Genomic DNA, 21980 nt, shown 5'->3' with positions numbered 1-21980 from the left:
TTGGCCGTCAACAGAACGGCCGATTTTCCGTCAGTCAGTACAGATGTCGGCAGACACAAATCAGATGAGCAAGACTGGGCATGCTCAGAGAAGAAAAAACGCATGGAAAGTAAACCAGCACATGACATCACTTCTGAAGTTGGTTTTTGTTGGCCGAGAAAATTTGTGTGCAGTCTAGAACACATTTCAACCAACACAACAACACTGGACAAAAGACGGACGATCGGTCGGCCGATAATCGTTGCGTGTGTACGAGGCTTTAGCTGTTCATTTTACATAAACAGAAGAAATTTGAAAAATGTAAAAAACAAAAAATGGACATTGTGATTCCCTTTAAAATTTTGGAACAAGGAGTTCTCATCACAGAAGCCCCCAAAAGATACAATAAACCATGACAATTTACCAGCAATGCCAACCACATTGATATACCAGTTTTGGATGGAGCTGGATTTTCAGCCAAGTCCATTCCAAATACATTTTTTTTTTTGTTTTTAATGCTGGACACCCTACTGGCTTCTTATATTATCAGTTTTTGGAACCAAGCTAATGCCAACATTACTTGCTGTGTTCCAACTATATTACTTATGAAGCCAAACAAGGAGCTCCAGTCCTGCTGTTCTCACTGGAAGAAGAATTTAATGTTCAGCAGTGAGCTTTACACTGCCTTGTAATAGCCATAGTAACTGGTAGGAATGGTATATCAATTTGGAGAGAAGTCTGATTAAGAAATAAAAGAGGCTGGAGGATGAATTGTTTACCCTCATGGAAATATAATTGTTATGCAGTCTAGAAATGTAAAGATAACCTGTCGCTCCAATGTATACAACAGTGATAAGGCCAATGCATTTTGGTAGGCATCGTCTGGACATGTCTTTAAAAAACAGGTCAGCAGCCAGCAAGAAAGGTTATACATTGGACAAATCCAAGGCAGGAAAGGGTGAGGGGAAGTATGACATGTGCTCTGCACACTAGTCTTAAATCAACTGTTGCCTAAATACAAAGAACCCACCGTGCAGCGTGTGAAAGAAGCAACTCTGGCTGATGCAGTGACAGAACCACCGGCAGGAACTACAGCACCCAGCAGGAGACATGCTACCTGACACACTTTGAAGTGCTGAATTAGAAATGGCACCAGAAACCATGGAAGAAATGTAAGATTTGGGTTTCCGATGTCTGGAAAGGTGAGTATCTAGCTACCTTCTATTACAGAATGTTACATGCTGGATTATTTGTATACAAGCAACAGGGTTGCTCTAAGACTGGTTAACTTTAATTCAGTACAGGACACTAGTTACTAGACTACAGATTGCAACAAGATTAAAAAAAAATAGATAGCTCAATGACATGGAGCACAGCAAAACCACTGGTGTAATAAATAATAAAAGCTTCTGTTACCTGCTGTGATCAGGAATCTGCGTCATTGACTCATAGGCTTGGTGGTTGTGTCCCAAATCCAAGTAATGTTTGAAAATTCGAGTCCTTAAAGCCGCCTAATTAGAAGAAAATAATTTGTTTAATTAACAAAATACATGTAAACTAAATGTGAAGTATAGCAACTTAGTACATGCGAATACCTGACTTGTCAAATCATCTGCAGCTTCTGTAATAGCCAGGGTGGCCAGCTGAATGACCAGCTCTGGTAATGCCATATCCTCTAGGAGCCGCAAAACCTACAGTCACAATACAAAATACTGAGCTTGGGACCAAAGTAAGATAGATTTGAAGGGCATACAATCTACAACAATACTTTTGCCAGTACAAATGAAAAAAAAGAAAACTACAAAAAAAAAAAAGTTTAAATTCTATTACACTGCTCAAAAAAAGTGGACACTTTGATAACACATCAGATCTCAATGGGGAAAAATATTATGCTGGAAATATATAGTGATATGGAATGGGTAACGTGTTAGGAAGGAAAAGGATGCCACATCAATTGATAGAAATGCAAACTATCAACCTTCAGAGGACTAAATTCAAATACACCCCAAAAATCAAAGTGAAAAAATGATACAGCAGGCTAGTCCATTTTGCGTAATTTTCATTGCAGCAACTCAAAAGGGTACTCAGTAGTTTGAATGGCCCCCACGTGCTTGTATGCATGCCGGACAACATTGAGGCATGCTCCTAATGAGACGGAGGGTGTCCTTCCAGATCTGAACCAGGGCATCACGGAGCTCTTGAACAGACTGAGCTACAACCCGGCGGCGTCAGATTGACAGAAACATTATGCCCCAGAGGTGTTCTATTAAAAGGAAGTCGGGCCCTCAGGCCACCCTCATGAAGTCCGTTTCTGATTGTTTGGTCAGAGACATTCACACCAGTGGCCTGCTGGAGATCATTTTGTAGGGCTCTGGCAGTGATAACCCTGTTACTCCTTGCACAAAAGGAGCAGATATCGGTCCTGCTGATGGTTTAAGGACCTTCTACGACTCTGTCCGGCTCTCCTAGAGTAACTGCCGGTCTCCTGGAATCTCCTCAATGCTCTTGAAACTGTGCTGGGAGACACAGCAAACCTTCTGGCAATGGCAGGTATTGATGTGCCATCCTGGAGGAGTTGGACTGCCTGTGCAACCTCTATAGGGTCCAGGTATCACCTCATGCTACCAGTAGTGTCACTGGCCCTAGCCAAATGCAAAACTAGTGAAAAACTGTCAGAAAAGCGGAGTAGGGTGGAAAAATATGTCAGTGGCCTCCACCTGTAAAACCATTCCTGTTTTTGAGGTAATCTCATTGATGCCCATCTAGTGAACCTGTTAACTGCATTAACACTAAGGCAGCTGAAACTGATTAACAACCTCCTCTGCTACTTAACTGACCAGATCAATATACCAGGAGTTTACCTGACTTGATGCTATACTCTGATTTAAAAGCGTTCCTTAAATTTTGAGCAGTGTATTATTATTATAACTATTACAGGTACTTCTTTAACGCTGTCAATTTACGCAGCACTTTACATATATATTGTACAGTCACATCAGTCCCTGCCCTCAAGGAGATTACAATTGAAGGGCCCCAACTCACATTCATACATACACATGCCAGGGCCACGTTAGACAGTAGCCAATTACCCAACCAGCATGGTCTTTGGAGTGTGGGAGTAAACCCACACAGGCACAGGGAGAACATGCAAACTCAAAACAGGTAGTGCCATGATTGAGATTTGAATCAACACTAGTGCTGCTATGGGGAAGTGCTAACTACTTGTACCACTATGTTAAAATGCATGTGTCTAATCAACCAGACAGGGAAATTCTCAAAGAGAATCTCCAAGTCTGGTAATCCAATAAAGATATTGCGAGGGGAACTACAGGAGTACTCTTCAAGCCATCTCAGAGGGAGCAGATAGGTACAGTAGACTACACAATATTTAGGGCACAAAGCTGAAACCGATGCTTCAGTTGATTGTCAGGGGTGCAGCTCTACAGTACAGGCACAGGCCATTTATTACTTGGCATCCCTTCACCTGAGGGCACAGCTATACCCACAGTTTTGGTGTGTGCTCAATACATTTTAGGAGAAACCTGCAACAGATTTGGGGTAAGTGTAACAGGCAACCACCATTGCTTATGGTGACAAGTGCTTCCAACCACCAAGAGACCAGGACCACTGTGAAGCAGAGGAAAGTATTAAACTTGTACATGTGCAACTGTCAATACAGGGCAGATTTATTTTCCCACACATCATTTTCAGGGTGATATCTTCCAGTCTATGACCACCCTGAATCTCAGCTCTTGTTTTGGATCCATACGCGTTTGTTTACGGCTAGCTCTAAATTTAAGTTGCACCCCAGGAAAACTGAAAAACACACAGAAGAAATACATAGTGAGCAGTAGGTTGTCCTACCTGCCAAAATATTTGTATATCTGCCCACCCAGGTCCGAGATTTACACAGCCCCATCACACAGCACTGGCCTCACTGGTAAGGCAGCAGATCTAATTTTCTCCTGTAGTTCGTGACCCTGTCATACAAAGTGCCCTTGTGTTAACAAAGTCACCTTAAGTAAAACATACAGACTTGTCTGCACTAGTCAGCTGCTCCTCTATTCACTGTCCATTCACAAGTTGTGGGAAAGGCAAGACCAATAAGTGATACCTAACTGAAGCAGCGAAAAATCAGGTCTTCTGTTCTGCCAGACTGGGTTGTGTGGCAAAGCTGTGTAAATCTGAGAATTGGATAAACAAATAAAAAAATGTTGGGTAGGTAAGACAGCTCCCTTCTATGTATTTCATCCATGTATTCAACCGTTGCGTGGAGTTAAGCTTTTAACTCAAGACCAAGCATTCTCTAAACAAGAAAGTTTAATAAGTGTCATCCATACAATACATGAGATACAGGTTATTAAAAAAACTTACTCTGTTATAATACTGCAGACGGGCTGAGGAAGGTGTATCCCCTTCTTCCACACGAATCAATTTCTCCAGGAAATCCTCTCGTTCCACTTCAGAGGCTGCCTGGCAGAAGCATTCTAGAGCCTATAGCAAAGCCACAACAGGAAATGAAGGCACTGCAATGTTATTGGCATCTTAGGATACTAATGGCTATGACAAAGGCAACATGCAATTCAAGTAAGCATAGATTTCGGCTCCTCCTGGGAATTCTTGTGTACCCCAGATAAAAATTATGAAGACAGCTTTATTGTTCATAGCTGTCAAGGCTTGCAAACAGTACTACCTGTGAAATTCTTAGTCTCCATTGTGGTTGATATCTATTTCAAATAGAGAGGGTGCAAAGCTTTTAGTTACTCAGACGCCAAGACTGAATTTCAATAGCTGCTGTTTGAGAGCAGAGTTTTTTCCTCTGCAATAATGAGTTGAGGGACAGAAGTTTTTCCACAAAGGGAAACCAGCTCATTGTGCTTCCCAAACAAACATGCAATACAAATACTGTATATAGCTAGTGACTGCTAGTGATCTGGACATCACAACTTTTCTGCTTCAGAACTAGCATGTCAACCCAGGTCCCCCCCAAAAAAACAGCAGCTCTCTTTTTTTAGATATTCAGTAAAGGAGATTGCTGGATTAGTATGCTATAACGAATGTTCTGTCTGGATTTTTATCTTCTTGTTCTGTAAAACTCACTTTATGTCCCTCACCCATGACCAGATAGCACTGTCCCATCATGAAATGGCAAGAACCGACATTCACTTGACACCAAGGCTGTAATAGTCGTACATATTCCTAAAAAGTGAGAAAAAAAAATTAGTTGTACATTAAACAATAATCCACTAAACAACCACTGACTGTTCAGTAACCAAAATATCCAGAGCGGTGCACTGCTCAACACTCCCCACCCTACACAAGTCATGAGTGCTCAGGCACTAATAATAATAATTTTTTTCATCCAAAAGGAAAACTCGCACTGTATCAACCTCCTCCCTCTCCCCGCCAGAACACTCCCATCGGCTGACAGAGCTGATTCCGGAGCCGGCCGAAAGACCTTTTTTCGGTCATGCCCCTTGGAGAGAAGCCAGCCGAATGGCTGGCTTCTGTTGGACTGGCTGCAGTACAGACGGGCCGAATGTCAGACGGTTTCCATTGATACGGGGATTAAGGCAAAAGAGGAGCTGGAGTTTAAGTTCTGCCTATATAATGTAGAACAATAAAGACTTGCTTCTTCCCTGTAGGCTATACCCCTGCACCAGCTATTCAGGCTTTAAACACTTGCCGTCTGCTCACGTTGAGCCTACTGCGGCAAAGTGGGTCGTTATCTCCCCTTTCTCGGCGGCACGCGCGCGCCGCCGGAGGCTCGGAGTCGGGCCAGGGGAGGAGCAGCGGCGATCGCTGCTGCTCTTCCCCGATCGTCGGGGAATCGAGTGTGGAGATCCGCCTGCTTGTGTAAACACAAGAGGGCGCATCTCCTAAGTGACAGGCAGGGTCAGATTGCAGGGTTCAGCATAGTTGAACCCTCGATCTGTCCTTGTGTCACACAGTCCCCTCCCCCGACACACGTCAGTAAGCACCAGGCATACATTAACCCCTCCCTCTCCAATAAAATTAACCCCTTCCCTGCCAGTGTCATTTTTACAGTAACAGTGCATATATATAGCACTGATTACTGCAGTAATGTCACTGGTACCCCCAAAAGTGTCAAAAATGTCAGTCAAGGGTCCGATCTGTCCGCCGTAATGTCGCAGTCCCGAAAAAAAAAAAAAAAAAAAAATCGCAGATAGCCTTCATCACGCGTTAAAAAAAAAAAAAACACCAAAAATGACAGAAATCTTTCCCTTTGTTAGTAAACGCAATAACTTTTGCGCAAACCAATCAAAATACGCTTATTGTGATTTTTTTTTTTACCAAACATAGGTAGCATAAAACAAATTGGTCAAAAATTTTAAAAAATTAGATTTTTACATTTTTTTGGGGGGGAATTTCATATAAAAAAAATGTTAAAAATATTGTTATTTTTTCAAAATAAACGCTGTTTTTTTGTTTATAGCGCAAAAAGTAAAAATAGCACAGGTGATCAAATACCACCAAAAGAAATAATGTGACACTCTCAAGTAAAAAATGTGAATATTAAATTATGTTAAACAATTTTTAGAAACAACTATATATTAGATATTGTGAAAATGACAATATTTCAGTGCTAAAATACATATATGATTATAAAAAGCTGTGAAATCGTGCTAAAGTCCATAAAAAATATGAAATGATAACCCTTGGGTGATCGAAATAAGGTGCTCCGATGCCAGTTATACAGTAAAGTGCTCCAAGGTGAAAAAGGTGCCCCTTTTGGTTCGCTACTCACCACAACGCCAATATTTAAGAGCCTCAACAGTATTGCAAATAAGCCTTGACACCAGGATAATCTCCTCTGTACACCTTTCACTGTAAATATGGGTCCGCTTGCGCATCCACCATTGAAAGAAATAAAGGGCGTATATAGTGAAGTATGTACGTATGGGTTTATTTCTGTTTAGCAGCCAAATGCATACTTACAGCAAGTACAAGATAATTAGGCATATACACTGTGTATATGCCTAATTATCTTGTACTTGCTGTAAGTATGCATTTGGCTGCTAAACAGAAATAAACCCATACGTACATACTTCACTATATACGCCCTTTATTTCTTTCAATGGTGGATGCGCAAGCGGACCCATATTTACAGTGAAAGGTGTACAGAGGAGATTATCCTGGTGTCAAGGCTTATTTGCAATACTGTTGAGGCTCTTAAATATTGGCGTTGTGGTGAGTAGCGAACCAAAAGGGGCACCTTTTTCACCTTGGAGCACTTTACTGTATAACTGGCACCGGAGCACCTTATTTCGATCACCCAAGGGTTATCATTTCATATTTTTTATGGACTTTAGCACGATTTCACCGCTTTTTATAATCATATATGTATTTTAGCACTGAAATATTGTCATTTTCACAATATCTAATATATAGTTGTTTCTAAAAATTGTTTAACATAATTTAATATTCACATTTTTTACTTGAGTGTCACATTTTTTACCTAGGAGCTACCTAGTGTTATTTATTTATTTATACAATTTAAGGGCTAGCGCTGCTTTAAATTTGTGTTGTACATCATTCCTAAGATTTTCTTAGTGTCGCAGCAGCTGCTCATTTATAATTATACTATATCTTTGCACTGAATTTATACACCATTTGATCACTTGGAGATTTATAATTTAGCTATTTTATTCCATAAGCGCGGGTATAAATTAGTTTTTTTTCACCACCAAAAGAAAGCTCTGTTTGTGGGAAAAAAAAGGACATAAATTTCGTTTGGGTACGGCGTCGCACGACCGCGCAATTGTTAGTTAAATTCGCAGTGCCGAATCGCAAAAAGTGGCCCAGATGTAAGACAGCAAAATCCTCTAGTGGTAAAGTGGTTAAAGAACAATTGTACCTGTCGTACAGTTGTCCACTAATTCCCCCACCGCAGAGTGCAGTCTGCCTGGTACAATACTTGCCTTTCTCCACATACCAGTGATCTTTAAGTCCCTTTCAGATCCGCCTGTCAGTTTTTCAGGCGGATCTGAATGGATGCCCCATGCATCTCTATGGGGCAGCAGATGTCAGTGGAGACATGTCCGCTGACATCCGATCCTGTCCGTCAAATCCGGATGGATGGAAACCCTTTTTTCCATCCGTCTGGCAAATCGGATGAGAACGGCCAGGCGGTCCGTTCTCATCCAATTCCCCCATAGAGAACACAGAGCGGAGACGGAGCTGTCATCCGCCTGCTCAGCAGGGATCGGCAAATCGATCCCCCCCTGAGCAGAAAACGGAACAGACAGGTGTGAAAGGGGCCTTACTGTGTTGCGTTGCCTAGCACTACACAGTGTTTACAATGGAAACTTCCTGGCTGAACCTCTCCTTGTGTCAGCACAGCATGGTCCCATTAATTAAAGGGCAAACCTAATAACACTACAGTTATTTCAAGCAGAGAAACATTGGTAGAAAGACGGAAAAGTTCCAAAAAAAAAAAACTAGAGCATTGTGAATTTATGTGAATGGTGAAAGGGATGCACTAGCCTGACAATAAATTAGCAGCACCTAGAACTCCCTGAACATTGGGAGAAAAATTGATAAGTGAAAAATAGACGAGTGTGCTTAAAATAAATATGCATAAAAAAAACATAATTGTGACAGTTATAAAACCATAAAAAGAGAAAAATTAGAAAAAATATATGTAAAAATATTTTCCTTAAAAAATTATAATCCATATACCACAAAAAGTGTAGGAAAATAAACCATCAATGGTGCCATAAAACAAAAACGTGCAGAAAAAGTGTTCAAAAAAAGTCATTAATAAACAATGTGGTATTAGTGGAGACTTCAGGATGAAATCCAACAAGCGATTCCTTGATATTCACACAACCTGCGATGTAAAATGCGACCCCCACAGTGACCAAACCAAGGAATGGGTAGCTGCTTACCAGAGAAAAATAATCAGAAAGCCTGTAGTTATCCTACACTAGACTGGCCCCAGCAAATAATGGAATCCTTAAATGACGGCAATCCTTAGATCAAGATACTTCATGTGCATTCAGGGCTTTCCAGGACTCACATAGAAATGAATGGAAAGGCTGATCGTGCGTTACCTTTAAAAACCTCTTTAACTGAATAAATCTGTTGCACTTACGTGTAAGTAGACAAAAAACCGGCATTGACAAGTGTGCACGGCCGCCTGCAGTGCGGACCGTGCGTGGCAACGACACTGCTGCTCCCGCCCGATGCGTTTCCCCTCAGAAGTCGTCAACTGGGATTGGAGTCCTCCAATCCCTAGAGTGTAGGATAACTACAGGCTGATTATTTTTCTCTGGTAAGCAGCCACCCATTCCATTCCTTTGTTTGGTCACTGTGGGGTCGCATGCAGCACTTGACATTGCAGGTTGTGTGAATTCACTCAATATCAAGGAATCGCCTGTTGGATTTCATCCTGAAGGCTCCACTAATACCACATTGTTTATGAATTACTTTTTTTAACACTTTTTTTCTGCACGTTTTTGTTTTATGGCACCATTGATGGTTTATTTTCCTGCACTTTTTGTCGTATATGGATAATAATTTTTTAAGGAAAATATTTTTACACATTTTTTAATTTTCTCTTTTTTATGGTTATATAAAACGGTCACAATTATGTTTGTTTATGCATATTTGTTTTAAGCACACTAGTCTATTTTTCAGTTATCATTGTGAATTTATGAATAAAATAAAAAAACTGATGCAATTTAGGTCCCCAAGAAACAGATTTTATAATGAGAAATAACTTATTTCCTTATTGTTTAAGGGCACTTCAACTTCCAAGGACATTCAGAACGGTCCCATTAAAAACATTCTAATGGTTTGTGAACCCACCTGTAGCTGAGTGTACTGACAGCTTCTCATCAAACACTCAGGAAAAAGGAAACCAGGATTACCTGGCCATCTAGAAGTATTCAAGTTAAGGACAATACCCAATACCACATATATCAATCTTCACATTCAAATTTAAAGCAGCCCTTAACAAAATATAAACTGACTGTCCACTGTGAAAGAGCAGTAAATACTCCCCTTTGATGAGGGTGGGGTGTTTATACTTCAAACTCTTAAAGAGCTATGGGCACCTTTGCTATCCATGTATGTCAGATAGTGTGTGCCCCCTACTAACCACTATGGTTCCTCCCGCTGACCCCCTATGTCACTAGGTAAACATGTGAGTCTAACCAAGTCACACAAAGAATTTGGTTACACCGAACTGGATTCAGACAGGGGTCTGCTCTATAATATCCTAAAGTGAATGTATATCTGGTAAAAAAAATAAAGTTTAAAGTATATTTGTAAATATTCACATTTGGGTATATATTCAAAAACACACTTAAAATACCTTTTTGTTGCCTTTTGTTTTTTTTATAAGTGATCACATACACTCTGTTTTCAGCTGCATAAGGAGCTCAGAGAGCTGGAGGAGAAACAGCAGCACACTGAGCTTCAAGTGAATGGCTGTGCAGGTAGCTCATCAGGACAAGTCTGATCATTGGATGAGTTCCCAGCACAGCCAGAAAAACTGACCACGCTGTGCTCTCATGCATAGTATGGTTAGCTTTTAATAGGAAAGCAGATGGACAAGCAGGAACACCAATTATTCCACACAAAGAAAGCAATACAAAGAGAACAGGATACCTTTTCACACAGATACTGCTACAGCAGACAAATATCAGGAATATGAAACGTTAGGGTAACATGCTTTAATAAAAGTTGTAAATTTTACATGTTTCCTGTCACTTGAAATACTTGGGTTGGGCCAGGCTGGTTAAAAGGAATTCTTACCATGCCAGAACGGTATGGCTGCTGGGTATGCTATAAAAACACCATAGTAGCATTTGCTAGATACCAGGAAGTGACATTGTCTTCATGGAGGGGAATGGCTGACTTCCCTTGTGCAGCTGGAAACAAAAGTCACTTTACTGGTACCTCGGCCAATGAACATCATTATATTTTTTTGTGCAATCAATAAAAGGTGTCTTCTGATCACCCAAGGTGGGGAGGCCAGTGGATGTCATCATAATCTCCACCTTGGCCAATCAGAGAATGGCTAGTATTCACAGAAATAAATACAAGGTTGCTGTGCAAGCAACTGTTTCTGGCAGCAGCGGGGGAAGTCGGCTACACCTCTTCGTGAAGACAATGTCACTTACTGGTATATAGCAAATGCTACTATGGTGAAAAAAAAAGCATCATCAGTTTTCTGGCATGGTAAGAATTCAATTTAACCAAGCTGACCTAAAGTGCCAAAAAACCTGAAGTTGTTCTTTAAAAAAATATACATTAGGTAGACAGACGTAAGCTGGCAGAGGTAAGGATACAGATGCTGAAGAAGATAAGTGATGATATCTGTTATCAGCTGTGGCCAGTTTAAAGGAGTGTGCGTCTGTGCAGCGCTGGAACGGGCAAAGATCTGAGACAACCGTTTTCTAGCCACATCCTGGAAAAACAACTCCACGATCGTCTGCGGCCCAGAAACTACACAAAATAAAGACAAATTATTAAGCTCAACAAAACAAGTAGATTGATAAGGATTTGGGGCATTACCAGAACATGGTGATTATTTTTCACCTGCAGTGCCTCCTGCTGGTGCCATAACAGGATGTAATCATACGGAATAATCATAATCCAAAAAAATGGGAGTTTTGACTTATCGTAAAATCCATTTCTCTGATGTTCATTGACGAACACAGCTCCTGATCTTATAGGTTATACTGCCCCCTACAGGAGGAGGACACCAGGCAGAAAAAGAAACTGGCTATGCCTATGGGCAGTCCCAGGGGGTATACTCCCTCTCTCTGCTATAGTTACTCAGTTTTGTTACAAGCAGTGTCAAAAGAATTACAACTCCACAGAGGGGTGGGTGCTGTATTCGTCAATGAACATCAAAGAAATGGATTTTACAGTAGGTCAAAAATCCAATTTTCTCTTTCGTTCATTGATGGACACAGTTCCTGATCTTCATAACCATTGGGACGTCCCAAAGCAGTGTTAAACATGAGGGGTGGGAACAGCAAAAAAATTCCCAAGGCTAAACAGTAGCCAACCAGGCAACAGGAGCTCAACCAAAACAACTGGGCCCACCTGAAAAAACAAACCCTCAAAGAGGATCAGGTTCTCTAAACAGCAGCCTGCAAATCCTTGCGGCCAAAAGAAGCATCTGCAGATGCCACTTTATAGAACTTTGTGAAAGTGTGCACTGACGAGCAGGTGGCCGCCTTGCAAACCTGCGTCACTGACGCCTGATGACGGAAGGCCCAGGAGGCACTAAGCGCCCGAGTAGAGCGTGCCTTGACAGGGTAAGAAAGAACCTGACCCCTGATGGAATAGGCCTGAACAACCGTCTGTCTGAACTATCTAGAAATGGTCGCAAAGGAAGTGGACAAACCTTTCCGAGGCCCATCTGTGAACACAAATAGTGAGTCTGACCTCCAAAAAGACTCTGTAGCTGCCAGGTACACCCTAATTGCCCAGACCACATCCAAGGCATGCAAGGCAATTTCCTTCGGATATGTAAGCCTGGGACACAGGGAAGGCAACACAATGTCTTCATTCAAATGAAAAATAGGAGACAACCTTTGGGAGGAACGATGGATTGGGGCGAAGAACCACCTTATCTCTGAACCACCAAGTAAGGTGAACGACACGATAACACCGCCAGTTCGGAAACCCTGCGCACAGAGGTGATAGCCACCAAAAAAGCCACCTTCTTAGACAGTGTAATCAAGGGAATCTCCCGAAGATTCTCAAAGGGAGGCTTCTGGAGGACCAAAAGCACCAAATTGAGGTCCCAAGGTGGCGACGGAGTCCACACTGGAGGAACAAAATGACACCCTAAAGAAAGGTACTCACCAGGGAGTGTGTAGCCAAGGGTCGTTGGAAGAAGACCGCCAAAGCAGACACCTGGCACTTGATGGTACTCAAGGCAAATTTCTGTTCAACCCCCCCCCCCCCCCCCCGTTGAAGGAAGATCCGAGCCACCAAGGAGGAACAAGGATGAACCTCAAGAGACTCACACCACGCAATGTACATCTTCCACGTACGATGGTAGATCTTCCTAGAAGTAGATTTCCTAGCTTTTAACAGCATTGGAATCACTCCGAGCAACCTATATCAATCAGCACCTGGTGTTCAACCATCAAAGCCAGCGACTGTAAAGCAGATTGGAAGATTGGTCCTTGGGGCAGCAGATCCTCCCTGAGAGGAAGCTTCCAAAGAACGCCGGCGACCAGCTGCACCAGGTCGGCGTACCAAGCACGGCGAGGCCAGTATGGAGCCACTAAGATGACCGGAAACCCTTCTGCCTCGATCCTGCATCAAAGTCTTGGCAGAAGCTTGAGAGCAGGGAAGGCGTAAATCAGATGATACTGAATCCACGGGACAACCAGCGCGTCTGTGGCGTCCGCCAGAGGATCCCGTGACTGAGCCACAAACCTCTGCATCTTTCTGTTGAGCCGAGACGCCAACAGATCCACCTCAGGGATGCCCCACCGGAGACACAACTGATGAAACACCATCGGATGAAGGGCCACTTCCCTTGGTCCAATGCCTGCCGACTGAGGTAATCCGCCTGCCAGTTTTCCACCCCCGGGAATGTGTAAGGCGGAGAGGGCTGGAACAAACCATTCTGCCCACCTTGGAATGCCTGCTACCTCCAGAGCCACCAGACACTTTTTGTGCCCATTTGGTGATGGACTTAAGCCACACCCGTGGCATTGTCCGATTGAATGCGCACTGGACATCCCTAAAGACAATCTGTCCAATGGTCCAGGTACAGTCTGATTGCTCGGAGTTCCAAGACATTGATGGATTGTTGGGACCTGGAGGGCCCCGCAGCCTCAGAGAGGAGATCAGGTGGGGAGATGGGCTACAAAGACTCCATGAGTCACCAGTGGGACCCCACAAAAAAGTGTAAAACACTGCAAAGGGACAATCCCCCTGCGCTGGCAGCACCACCCGGTCGCCAGGCACAGAGCCCCAAGCGATTCTCAGCAGAGAGGGAGAGAACCCCACCAGACTCCCCACTTAGCAGAAACAGGCACCTGCAGCCACCAGGATAATGTGCACTCCACGTGCGGTGATCAGGAAGTGAAACAATGCAGGAGTCGACCAGCGGATGAGGAGGGACTCTCACCGCCGAAATCGCCACCCACAGGGCTCCACTGTCCTGGCCGCCGCTATTTTCAATGGCAAACCACCGCAAAATGGTCGCCGGACTACACAAACATGGCCACCATGTATAGAAACACACAGGCTACAGCAAAATGCCAGCCCTGTGCAGCACCACAAGGCTCCCAGGAGGGATTACTAGGCCTCCAGGACAGGCCCAGGCAGGACAGGAGATCCTGGCAGGAGCCCCCACCAGGTACAACCCCCCCCTCCCCCCAGCCATCATCGCGCCCTGCCCACACCCCAGGAGGTAGACCAGACCACCCACACAGCCCAAGCATTAGTGGAGGGGGGGGGGGAAGGGGGGTAGGATGGGGACAGATGAAAGGGGGGTGGCTGACGGGAAGTAGGGGAACCGACTGTCCCAAGGAGGGGCCCACGTCCACCCCAAAACCTTCTAGGGGGAGAGGGGGAGAGGGGGGACAACAGCTACTGTGCGCGCTTGCTGGCCAGGCTGGGGTGACCACTGGATGTAGATTATCCAGCCCAGTCAATTGATTGTAGATCTCACTAGAAAAAAAACAGGAGAAAAAAAATGTCCTATCTAAAAAGAAAAAAATGTTGCCAGGACCAGAGATTCCAGCAAGGAACTAGGTCCTTACTCACATAAGCAAATGAAAGAGAAAAGGAGGCGCAAACACCTAGTGCATTACCCGTGGACACCTTTAAAAAGTTTATTAAAATGCTAAAGACATACTCACAGACATAAAGAGTAAAAATGGCATATAGAGAGTCCACCACCTGTGGAAATAAACATGTCCCTGTAATTGGACCGCTGACGCGTTTCGGCAATCATGCTCCCTTCCTCTGAGCTCCTTACTCCGGACTAGGCAGAAAAAAACTGAGTAAACACAGCAGAGAGAGGAAGTATATCCCTGGGACTGCCCATAGGTGTAGCCAGATTTTTCTGCCTAGTGTCCTTCTTCTGTAGGGGGCAGTATAACCCAATGGTTATGAAGATCAGGAGCTGTGTCCGTCAATGAAGGAACGAGAAATTGCATGTTGTTTACAACACTGCAGATCAGTGACCTATATGTTTTTTGAGATTTAATGCACACCTGTGAAAACTACACATTGAAATCCGAAATGCAGAGGATGGTGCCATAATCCATCATGTGCCAGCTTCAGAATTCCCAACTCATTTTCACAAGCTGATGTGCACTATCCATACAAGCTGTTTTTTTTTTGTAAAAAATGTATGTACGTACGTACGTACGTACGTACGTATGCAAGTGTGACGTTTCGGACTCAACATGGAGTGTGCAAAACACAGGTGTATGGTTTACAGTCTCAAGAGAGTTAAAAAGCATAGAACATGGTGCCAGGTTGAAAGATTTCATGTGTCTAAAACTGTTTTGTAGAAATATAAATGCCAGTTCCACCCTGCAATAAACATTTCCTTTTTGGGGGTTGACCAAATCACCCCCTAGCTTCAAATATGCTACCGAGTATTAACCTCATCTGGGCATAGAGATGAATGGAACTGGGAATTCCATTAGGAACAGTTCACCCCTGTAGCATCCATGATATACAAGATTTAGAAACAGGATTCGGTTTTATAACGTTACAATTAAAAGTGATTGACTAACAGATTTTTCTGTTAAATGACTATAATCCACACACATTGTGCACATTTGTACAATGACCTTTCATTAGAAAAATGTTCAGTGGCCAAATTGTAGATGCACGTATAGTTGTTTCTGTGGCGATATCTGTGGGTAAATTGTGTGTCCAAGCAACTGGTACACTTACTATATCTGCTCCCTTGAGTAAATGCTGGTGAATCAGACAGCTCCAAAACGGATAAGTGCTGGAGGTTGGATTCCCTATAAAAAATAAATTAAATAAAAAAGGATGGAAGCAGAACAAATTAAAATCAATCAACTTCATAAACCTGATTAATTCGCTCTTTCAAAAGGGAAAATAAAAACTGCAAAGTCTGGAAAACGCTTATAGTTTCCTTATAGTGGTTGTAAACCCTTCCATATTCGAAGTGAAGGGACTATCCTCAGGTGATACAGAGATTAATCAAATCCTACATAAACTGTTTCTGCTTAACTATAGCCATTTTTCCCCTACATCAATTCAAGGTGTAGAATTTACACAGGATCTCTCAGCTCTAAACAGCAGGGGACGGGGAGCTAAGGTTACATCAGGGGGGAGAGCTGTGAACTGATTGGAGAGAAGTGACACCTCACACACCAACCCCACACCCAGGAACAGAACTGAGCCTGTCAATCAGCTGGAGGTCCCTCCCCCTGTCACCGTTTTTCTCTTGGTGTCAGGAAAACTCATCATGACAGAAGTGAGACTTGGTGCTCTGAATTGAGACAAGCACACACTATAGAGGGATATGCTTTGTTCAGATTTTATGTTTGAGGTTTACAACCACTTGCAAGTGGTCTTGATGTAGTATGAAGATCTGCATCACAGAAAATGAAAAGGAATACAGACTCACAGGGTGTCCACAGGTATGACAGAAGCCAAACACTGGCTTCCCCATCGAATGACGTAGTAGGACAGGAGCATATGGGAGGTGCGAGGTATCAGCTCTTGCTGGGTCTGCAACAGGTGACTTGGTCCAGCAAACACCTGTCCAAGACAAAATAACAGTTAAGTTCCAGATCATTGTGCTCCATGTTTTTACACATGGCTAAGTGCACTTACCACATCTCCCATCCTTAACAGGAGGTGCTGAAGGATAAGCAATTCCCGGCAAATCAAAAAGCGTGTAAGGGATATTTTGCAGACAGCCTGGCATACTATGCTGGAGGCTATAGTGCTGCCATACAGACTTGAGAGGTTCATTCGTACATTCAGAGGTTGACCTGAGACATACAAAGGGCAGATGTAAGAACATCAGCAGAAAAAAAAAAGCATCTAAAATAAAACCTTGGAGCCAATCATGTACACTACGTAGTGACAGGTTTCCAAAAGTAACACACACTACATGCAAAGTTAAATCTTGTAGAACGATGGAAGGTAAAAATGAATAACTGGAATCCATGCAAGGAGTTAATTAGTGCAACATCTCATCTCTAAACCTGTGTGCTAAATAAAAAATAAAATAAAAAAAAGGGCAAATCTGTGCTAAGACAGCTTATACTGCTATGTTCTTCCAATAAGAACCACTACATTCAAAGCATAAACCACTAGTGGCTGTAACAATGGAATACAGTTATTTGGCTCCCACTCTCACAACTGTGGCAAAGTGAGGTGATCATTGTTCGTTGTCAATCATTGCACAAATTAAAACTAACCGAGGTCCATGGTCTGGTCTATGTCAACAGAAGTCTCGTAGTCCATCTCTCGAAGCAGATTATTGATGGCCTGGAGGGGATTTCTGATGTCTTGCAGTTTATTATGAATGTCTTCCATGACATTCTCCCTACAAAGCAAAAACAAAAATGAACATGCGGATTTAAACTTCAGATGCTATATGGCTCTTTGATGTCTGCAAAGCAATACAAGGAAAATACAACACACTGCCTACCTAGCCACAGCAGAAAACATTTACCTTTGTTATAAATATCACCTTTCAAAGCAGTTCAATTAGTCAAATGTGAGGTTCTTAGATTGCCTCAACTGACCCGGTGTTCTCCTCAGACCTTCAATGCTCTTATCTGACAAGACATCAATTTCTCTGTACACTCACTGGGGGACAAAATGGACCACGGGCTATTTAACAGTTGGGATAAATCCTGCTCTCAGCTCAGGTTTAGGTCCTCCTTTGTTCCAGGTACACTTGCAAGCCTGCAGGAGCATAAATGTCAGCTCCCACCCACCAACTCCATGGATGGGTGGACAACCTTTTCCCTGCAGCCCAAACTTAGTTTGCACTGAGGCTTTGGTAAGGAAGCTCATCCCCACAGCTTACAAGGCAGAGTTTTAGTTCTTAAAGTGGTTGTAAACCCTTACATATACTCAATGAAGTGACTGGCCTCAGGAGATACACAGAGATGAAACAAGTCCTCCTACGTAAGTTATACCTGTCTATCTGCTGTCTTCTCTACATCTGTTCAAAGTGCTGAATTTATAAGCTTGTCTGAGAGTTCAGAAAAAAAAGGGGAAAAACACTCTGCAGAGCTCGGTAAGAAGTAGTCTGAGACATAATTGGATGGAAGAGACACGTCCCCCCCTTCCCGCCCAGCTAACAGGAACAGAGCTGAGGTTGTCAATCAATTGGAGATCCCTCCCGTCAACCTTTCTTCTGTTGGTGTCAGGAGAATTTGTCAGAAATTATTAATGCTGATAGCAGAGACAGAAATGACACAAGTGCTTTTAATCAAGACAAGTACACACTTGGGATTTGCTTTTTTTTCATATTTTATGTCTGAGGTTTACAGCCAATTTAGGACTCCAGATTCACTCCTTCAAATCTTTCTCATTGCCTGTCTATAAATTTTATTTGACCTTGCAATAACTCAGTCAAAACCACAAAATAAAAATAAAACAAATCTTACACATCGTTGGCAATCATTTCTTCCAAGATTCTTTCAGCAACTCTCTCTGGGGGCTGCTGATGGCAGCATGCAGATTCAATCATGTACGCCATATCGAAGGAAATGTAATCCCCAATCATACGCAAGCAATGCATCAGGAATATTGTGTCACTAGCAACATCCACATCTGTAAAAAAAATAAAATAAAAAAAGATTTTTTACAGTAAAAGCTTGGATTGAGAGTAACTTGGTTTGAAAGGGTTTTGCAAGACTGGCAAAACTTGATTTTTGTCTTACTGTAAAATCTTTTTCTCTGAGGTTCGCTGACGAACACAGCTTCAAGTCTTCAGACCATTGGGCTTTATGCTCTCTCTAGGAGTAGGACTAGGCGGAAACTTTTGGTTACGCTCCTTGGGCTGTCCCAGAGGGTATAAAATCACTTCCTGCTGTAGGACTCCAGTTTGTAACAAGCAGTGTCGGAAGAACATATAACTCTACCCCAAAGAGGGACAGATGCTGTGTCCATCACTGAACCACACAGAAAAGGATTTCACGGTAAGACAAAAATCCAGTTTTCTCTTTCGTTCACTGACAGACACAGCTTCAAGTCTTCAGACCATTGGGATGTCCCAAAGCAGTATCAACATTAGGGGTGGGAAAAAACACAGCAAACGCAGAATTCCCAACAAGGCTAAACATAGCCAACCAGGTAACAACAGGAGCCCAAATAGGAACAACTGGAGCTCACCACCAGGAAAAATTCTCACCCTCAAGAAGCGGAAGCCTCTGCAACCGCAGCCCGCAAAACTTTGCAGCCAAATACCGCATCCGAAGCTGCAAGTACATCCATCTTATAAAATTTTGTGAATGTGTTTACAGACGACCATGTAGCCGCCATGCACACCTGAACCACTGATGCCTGATGACGGAAGGCCTAGGAGGTACTAAGCGCCCTCGTAGAATGCGCCTTAACAGGGAAAGGAGGAACGTGACCCTTAATGGAGTAGGCCTGCACCACCGTCTGCCTGATCCACTTGGAAATGGTCACAGCAGATGCGACCTGCCCCTTACGAGGTCCATCCGTAAGAATAAAGAATCGGATTTTCTAATCTGTTCAGTCACGACCAGGTATGCAAGGCAATTTCTTTAGGATGTCTCAGCTTAGGACTTAGGGACGGTAACACAATGCCTTACATTCAAATGAAACCCCAAGACAACCTTAGGAAGGAACGCTTGACAGGGTCGCAACATTGTCCCTATGAATCACCAAGTAAGGCGACCGAAAGGACAACGCAGCCAACTCCAACACACGACTTGTGGAAGTAATAGCTACTAAGAAAGCCACGTTTTGAGACAGAGTGAGCAGAGGAAGTTCTCAAATATTTTCAAAAGGAGGCTTTTAAAGCACAGATAGTACCAAATTGAGATCCCACGGAGGTACCAGGGATCGTTCCAGAGGAGCCAGATGGCGAACTCACTGCACAAAAGTGTGAACGAAGGACTTCGCCGCCAGCTGCCTTTGAAAAAAAAAAATAGCCACGGCGGAAATCTGGCCCTTGATGGTGCCCACAGCCAAACGTTGATCTACACCTAATTATAGAAACTCCAACAGGGGAGACACAAAAAAAAACACCTTCCAAACTGGATGATAAACCTTACTGGAGGTAGATTTTCTAGCTTTCAACAGCGTAGAAATCACAGAATCCGGCAGCCCTCTGTCTTTCAGCACCTAGCTTTCAATAGCTAGGCCATTAAAGCCAGCGACACAGTAAAGCAGGATAGAAGATTGGTCCCCAAGACAGAAGATCTTCCCTGAGAGGAAGTTTCCAAGGGACGTCTGCTACCAGCCTTACCAGGCCTGCGCACCAAGACCGTCAAGGCCAGTCTGGTGCCACAAAAATGACTGGAATTCCTTCTACCTCGATTCTGCGTAGAAGTCTTGACAGAAGTTGTATTGGAGTTGAGGCGTAAATCAGACTACACTGACCCCAAGGGGCCACCAGAGCGTCTGCCAGAGGATCCCGAGACCTTGACACAAACCTCTGCACCTTCCTGTTGAGACGGGTAGCCAGCAGGTCCACATCAGGGGTCCCCCACCGAAGACACAGTTGATGAAATACCTCCGGATGAAGGAGACCATTCTCCTGGATCCAACATCTGCCGACTGAGATAGTCCGCTTGCCAATTCTCTTCCCCTGGAATGTGCACAGCAGAGAGGGCCGGAACATGTTCTGCCCACCTCAAGATGCTGGCCACTTCCTGGGCCGCCAGGACACTCTTTGTGTCCCCTTGATGATTGACATATGCCACAGGCGTAGCATTGTCCGATTGTATCCGTACAGGGCGTCCCTGCAGACGATCCATCCATTGAGACAGACAAAGTCTGATTGCCTGAATTTCCAGGATGTTGATCGGAAACCTGGACTCCTCCAGAGTCCAGAAACCATGCGCAGAACACTCTCCCAAGACACCTCCCCATCCGGACAGACTGGCATCCGTGATGATTACAGTCCAATACAGGGGAAGAAAGGACTTTCCCAGACGTAGGGCCAGGGAAGCCACCATAGGAGAGACTCCCTTGAACCCCGACTCAACAGGAACAGATTGTCCAACGACGGCAGATTCCATTTGATCAGAATCTCCCTTTGCAAGGGTCTGGTGTGGAACTGCGCAAACGGAACCGCCTCGAAGGTGTAGACCATCAGACCCAGCACTTGCATGCAAGTCTTGAGTGATGATCGATGGTTGGACAAAAGGAGACGAAAAGCATCCTGTAGCTTCAAAAGTTTTGCCTGAGGAAGAAACACCCTGGCTTTCGCTGAGTCCCGCGTCAGACCCAAGTAGTCCAGCTTTGTGGATGGAGACAGTGCTGATTTCTGAAAATTCAGTGCCCACCCGAACTCCTGCAGAGTTTGCACTGTAATGTCCAAGTCGGCTTCTAGAGCCGAGGAAGACACTGCACGCAGAAGCAGATCGTCCAGTTAGTACCGCAATCCTCTTCTGCCGTAACAAGGCCAACACCTTTGTGAACACCCGAGGAGCTGAGGCGAGACCAAAAAGGTAACGCCACAAATTGAAAGTGATCCTCGCCCACGGCAAAATGAAGAAACCACTGATGCTCAATATATATTGGAATATGAAGGTAAGCGTCCTTGAGATCAATAGAAGCCAGCAGATCTCCTTGATGAAGAAAAGCTACTACTGTGCGGATGGACTCCATTCAAAATTTCTGAACCCGCACAAAGTGGTTCAGAGCCTTGAGATCCAAGATTGGACGAACCTTGCCTTCCTCCCTGGGAACTGTGAACAGATTTTAATAAAAACCTTGGAAACGTTCCGACTCTGGAACTGGCACAGTAACTCCTTGTGCTAACAGGTCCTGCACTGCTC

General features: G+C 43.7%; 1 protein-coding gene across 1 annotated transcript in view; it reads right to left on the bottom strand.

The window, feature by feature from the left end:
* Positions 1-21980, bottom strand: part of NUP160 (nucleoporin 160) — an 89280-nt gene that overhangs the window by 16150 nt on the left and 51150 nt on the right. The window contains exons 15-25 of the mRNA XM_082270243.1: positions 18612-18777; positions 17409-17536; positions 16816-16976; positions 16607-16740; positions 15901-15974; positions 11301-11457; positions 9814-9883; positions 5080-5178; positions 4354-4473; positions 1575-1670; positions 1396-1490 (exon numbers count right to left, since the gene is read on the bottom strand). Coding sequence (XP_082126369.1) covers positions 1396-1490; positions 1575-1670; positions 4354-4473; positions 5080-5178; positions 9814-9883; positions 11301-11457; positions 15901-15974; positions 16607-16740; positions 16816-16976; positions 17409-17536; positions 18612-18777 — 1300 coding nt within the window. The remainder of the gene's footprint in view (positions 1-1395; positions 1491-1574; positions 1671-4353; positions 4474-5079; positions 5179-9813; positions 9884-11300; positions 11458-15900; positions 15975-16606; positions 16741-16815; positions 16977-17408; positions 17537-18611; positions 18778-21980) is intronic.

Source organism: Pelophylax lessonae (genome assembly GCF_965119305.1).
Source record: "Pelophylax lessonae genome assembly, chromosome: 10".
In the NCBI taxonomy this organism is placed as follows: Eukaryota; Metazoa; Chordata; class Amphibia; order Anura; family Ranidae; genus Pelophylax; species Pelophylax lessonae.
The sequence above is the reverse complement of the archived record's forward strand: the minus strand, read 5'-3'. Positions and strand labels throughout refer to the sequence as shown.